Source organism: Coturnix japonica, chromosome 1, assembly GCF_054131305.1.
Source record: "Coturnix japonica strain WE chromosome 1, WE-NBRP24, whole genome shotgun sequence".
Taxonomy (NCBI): Eukaryota; Metazoa; Chordata; class Aves; order Galliformes; family Phasianidae; genus Coturnix; species Coturnix japonica.
The window spans coordinates 122962510-122967789 of NC_140663.1; the positions used below are offsets into that span (position 1 = coordinate 122962510).

Below are 5280 nucleotides of genomic sequence, written 5' to 3' on the forward strand. Positions count from 1 at the left end.
ATCACAGCCTGATCCTCTGATTAATCAGCTGAGGCAAGTGTTGGGTCAGCTGTGGGAGCACAGGTGAGAGTAATTTTGCTGTGCTCCTGGAAGGGGTGGAACTCGACTCCACCTCCTCTAGACCACATTTAAGGGCTAACCCCCACTGAGGCAGTATCTCTTGGAGATTGCTTCCTGGTGGAGATTTCCCCAGCTTTTCCCAGCCAAGGCATTGATATTGGTGAGTTTTCCTTTACAAATAACCTTTTGAATTGTCTTTGCTACCATCTTCGTATTGTTCAACCTTACATTTGGTGAGCCAGGCAGGAGACTGTGGTGGTGGCCATTATGTCTTTTCTCTGGAAAATGCACAACTGGATCAAGGGAGAAAGCTACCCCCTTAGGGAAGATGCTCCCTGGAATAATTCCAGGGTTTATGGGATCCCCATATTTCCAGCTTACTACCCTTATTGAGCAGTGGGGCCCATTACGTGTGGCAGATAATATTTCTCTGTTCTGCCTGACTGAATATTTTCAAGGATTATATAAGGATGTACTGACCACTAAGGAAAGACAACTGGCTGAATCCATGGTTGCATGGTCTCTATTAACTGTTTTAAATCAGGCAGAAACCAGGTCCAATAATGCTGAACATGAGAACCAATTATTAAAAGCTCAGATTGAACAGTTAGAACGTGAGCTTAATTTATTAACAGGAAAAAATCATCATTTTTTTTCCTCAAACCCCCAAATTCAGTATATTTCAATGAGTGATTAACAGGATCCTGAAACAATGGATCAGGATAAAAATGAAGTTACCAAGGCTGATTTAGAAGAGCCACCTAAGACGGACCCATTAGAAGTCCATCCTATTGTGACCCAAAAGACAAAACAGGTCCAAAACCAACCAGCAGAGGTGCCTCCCGATCAATGGCCCCCTGCCGAGACCTACCTCCATGTAACAGCCCACCTCTATACACCCACTGAACTAATGGATTTAGTACAGTGTTTTAGACAAAGGTTCTAAAGGCTCTTTAGAAAGCGTTCCAGCCTGGCTATTACGTTTATGGGATTCGGGGGTGGAGAGCGTAGTAGCCAGTGGAACTGATGTGTCTAAACTAGCGACAGTTGTGGGGATACAAGAAAAGCTGTTCAGAGCAGCAGCTGTGAAGCAAGATAAACAGCATGAGAACGAAGGACACCTCTGCAAGGAGATGAAGAGTCTCACAGCTCTGATTGGTTATGTGCCTGCATGGACAGTTGAAAAGTGTTTTGTAGAATGCTTTGTTGACATGTAAGGTGTTTGGGAAAGTTGTAAGGGCGGATGGGAAAGTTAGAAAATAACAACTTGTGAAGGTATATAAGGGATGTGAGAACTTGTAATAAACGATTTGGATCGTTCACATCTGAGTCCGTGCCGAGTTGCTGCAAATAGCGCCCACAACGTGGAGCAAATCAACCCGCGGCTGAGCGAGCCCGGTCCGGCAGCGTCGCCCGACTGAACTTCGGAGAGACTGTTTCGCGCGCACCCGCACCGTTCTGCAGGACAGAAGGTGAGCAGTCGGGAACTATGGGGAGCTCACTAACGAGGGAGCAACGAGTAAATCTCGAAGTATTGCGTTCAGTGTTATCGTATCAGGATAAGACTGTGTCTACTTCAGCATTAGCTACTCTTCTTAAATGGATAAGCAAAAATGTCCCTGAATTTCCAAAAACTGAGTTCTCTATCGATGGAGAACTTTGGGACAAAATCGGCTCAAAACTCTACGAGTGTTCTCTCGCTGAAGACAGAACGGCTGCTAAGCTGTTGCCCGTTTGGAGCCGGATAATGGAAGGGATTAAGCAATCACGACGGGAAAGAATTTATTCCGACCATTCCCTGCCGCCCTCCGTCCCAACCCCGCCGCTGCCTCTCGCTGCGGGAAGCGGCCCGTGCCCGGAGCCGACTTGCGGCTCCGACCCCTCCCCGATTCGGGGAGAAGAAAAGCCGCAACCCCCCCACCTCGCGCTCCCGACGTTCGCCGCGTTGCCGCCCTCTACGGCGCCCTCGCCCTTCGCTCCGCCTACGACGTTCGTCGCGCCGCTTCCGGCCCCCGCTCCGCCCACGTCGTTCTCTGCGCCTCCGCCCCCCCCCCACGTCGTGCGCTGCAGCGTCTGTGCAGCCGGCGTGTAACGTGATTAAAGACACGGACGGATCGAAACCAGGGGATCGTTGTGACCCAGGTCCAGTATATCCGGAATGCGAATCGGGCGCATTTCCTCCTGATGATAATTTGAAGGGAGCAGAAACGACAAATTTCCCTACAGTGTACCTTGGTGTCTTAGAGCAGTGCAGAAAAGAAACAATATTAAGGGGTGATGCTGACACATTGCAAGCCTTTCCTGTGTTGTATCAGCCGAATCAGGTCCCCCGTTGGGAACCCCTGCCTTATGAGGCAGTGAAAGAGCTAAGGAAGTCAGTGAGAACATACGGAGTTCAGTCAGCCTTTACATACAATCTTTTGGTTGCAATTGGTGATAGTTATGTTATGACCCCTCATGACTGGAAAAGTGTGTTACGAATGATCCTCTCTCCCATGCAATACACCGTGTTCATGACTGAATACTGGGATCAGGCTGCCGTCCAGGCCTTGAATAATTTGAACAACATAAATCATATTGGCCTAGAGGAACTCATGGGGGAGGGGGTCCGGGCAACACCTCAGGCACAGGCACAGCTGGACAGGCAATGCCTGGAGCATGTTAAGACTTTGGTGTTGCGTGCTGTCCGTCGGGTTCCTGATATTAATTCACCTGATGCTTCATTTATTTCAATTAGGCAAGAGGCTACTGAGCCTTACATTAAATTTCTTGACCGTTTACAAAATTCATTAGAGAGACAAGTAGAAAATGAAGCTGCCCGAAATGTCTTGCTTAAGCAATTAGCAGTAGAAAATGCAAATGCAGACTGTCGAAAGGTTTTAAAGTCCCTAAAGAATGCAGACCCATCAATTACTGACTTGATTAAAGCCTGTCAAGATGTAGGCACAGAAAGTCATAAAATGACCCTGCTAGCAGATTCATTGGCAACCCAACTTGATGCAGGGACAGCTCAAAAAGTAAAGTGTTACAATTGTGGGGAACCAGGTCATGTCCAACGGGACTGTAAAAAGCCCAAGCGAGCAAATAAAAATGCTTCTACTCTTCATACTCGACCCTGTCCACAGTGCAGGAAGGGGCTACACTGGGCTAGAGACTGCCGATCCAAACTTCCTGTTGCTGCACAGCCCTGTGATCTGCTGGGAAACAGCAAGAAGAGCGAGAGACCGCGTGCTATGACAGCAAATACGGTCCCGACTCAGCCAGATGCTGTCTGGCTAGCTCACTCAGACCAGCCACCGTTGGCAGCGCAGGAGTGGATTTGTCCACTGCCCAGTCAGTGACGCTGACTGATAGCACCGTGACTCTCATTCCAACAGGGGTAATGGGACCCCTTGGGGACAGGCGTAGCGCCCTCTTGTTAGGACGTTCTTCTGTTACAAGGATGGGACTTTTTGTTTTACCTGGAGTTATAGATGCTGACCATACCGGGGAAATTAAGGTAATGGCATGGACACCCTCACCCCCCTGTTTTATTCCAAAAGGCCAAAAAATAGCACAATTAGTCCCTTTTCATTCTATGACCAAACCTGGTATTAGAGATCGAACCGGTGGATTTGGGAGCACAGATAAACCTGTTGTGCTATGGACCACACAAGTGTCAAAAGACAAACCATTATTACCATGCTTAGTAAATGGCAGACAGTTATTAGGACTAGTGGATACTGGAGCTGATGTTACCATCATTAAGTCCAATGATTGGCCCTCTGAGTGGCCACTAAGAGATCCTAATTCTGCTATTGTGGGGGTTGTGGGCCTACAGCAGCCAAAACAAAGTGCCCGAATTTTATCTTTTGAAGGGCCTGATGGTCGCATTGCTCACGCTGCTCCTTACATTTTGCCAATTCCCTGTACTTTGTGGGGTCGTGATCTCTTAAGTCAGTGGGGTATGATTTTGCAGACAAATTTTCAATGAGGGCCATTGATCGGCAGCAACCTATACCCTTAGCTTGGAAAACAGAACAACCTATTTGGGTAGATCAGTGGCCCTTAAAAAGAGAAAGGTTGCTGCACTTACATGAGTTAGTTCAAGAACGGCTAGCTGCTGGTCACATAGTGCCTACTACCAGCCCTTGGAATACTCCGGTTTTTGTTATCCTTAAGAAGAGTGGAAAATGGAGACTTTTACAGGACTTGCGTGCTGTCAATGCAGTAATTGAGCCTATGGGAGAGTTGCAGCCTGGCCTTCCTTCACCCTCAATGTTACCTTCGGATTGGCCTATAGCAGTCATTTATGTGAAAGACTGTTTTTTTACCATTCAGCTTCATCCAAAAGATGCACCACGATTTGCTTTCTCAGTGCCCTCCATCAACCTACAAAGCCCTGTTCAGCGGTATCATTGGACAGTGTTACCACAAGGAATGCTTAATAGTCCAACGATATGTCAATTGACTGTAGCAAATGCATTACAACCAGTACGAAAGGCTAGACCTCATGTCCTTATTTATCATTACATGGATGATATTTTAATAGCAGCAGAACAAGAAGAGGGTCTAAAGGACGCTTTACTGCTTGTCCGGGAGGCAGTCCAATCTATTGGCTTACAAATAGCAGAAGAAAAAGTGCAACTTAGTTCTCCATGGAAATATTTAGGATGGAAAATTGCATCTCACACTATTCAGCCACAAATCCTCAAAATAGTACCTCACGTACGGACATTAAACGATCTGCAAAAGTTATTAGGAACCATCAATTGGTTGCGGCCACTTTTGGGAATTACTACTCAAGAGCTGCATCCTTTATTCAAACTACTGAAAGGAGACCCAGATCTAACTTCTAAAAGACAATTAACACCAGAAGCACAACAATGCTTAGACTCTGTAATAACATCAGTGCAAAATCGATATAGCCATCGTGTTTGTTTATCACTTCCAGTACATCTCATAATAATATCCAACTTCTATCAGCCATTTAGCTTGTTATGTCAATGGGATTCCTCAAGAAAGGATCCTCTCATTATTCTCGAATGGGTATTTTTACCTCATACATTTTCAAAAACTATTACATCACGAGTGGAAATGTTTGCTATGCTAATACAGCGAGGTTGACATCGTCTACAAATTCTACGAGCTCTTGACCCTGATTGCATATACGTACCTGCTACTAAAAAAGATTTAGATTGGATGCTTGCGCAGTCACTTCCTTTTCAGACTGCTATGGCA

At 46.4% G+C, this 5280-nt stretch overlaps 2 protein-coding genes across 2 annotated transcripts; both read left to right on the forward strand.

Moving 5' to 3' along the window:
• Positions 1 to 796: 796 nt before the first annotated feature.
• LOC146762687 (uncharacterized) lies at positions 797 to 4480 on the forward strand. The gene is made up of 2 exons (XM_085534119.1): positions 797 to 2202; positions 4381 to 4480. Exon 1 carries the CDS (start codon positions 1550 to 1552, stop codon positions 2150 to 2152), a length of 603 nt encoding a protein of 200 aa, XP_085390245.1. The 5' UTR covers positions 797 to 1549; the 3' UTR covers positions 2153 to 2202; positions 4381 to 4480.
• Positions 2556 to 3401, forward strand: LOC146762688 (endogenous retrovirus group K member 21 Gag polyprotein-like). The gene has a single exon (XM_085536882.1). It carries the CDS (start codon positions 2556 to 2558, stop codon positions 3399 to 3401), a length of 846 nt encoding a protein of 281 aa, XP_085393008.1.
• Positions 4481 to 5280: the final 800 nt, after the last annotated feature.

Coding starts and splice junctions, on each gene's coding strand:
- LOC146762687 (XM_085534119.1), top strand. CDS start 1,550: ATGGGGAGCTCACTAACGAGGGAGCAACGAGTAAATCTCGAAGTATTG.
- LOC146762688 (XM_085536882.1), top strand. CDS start 2,556: ATGCAATACACCGTGTTCATGACTGAATACTGGGATCAGGCTGCCGTC.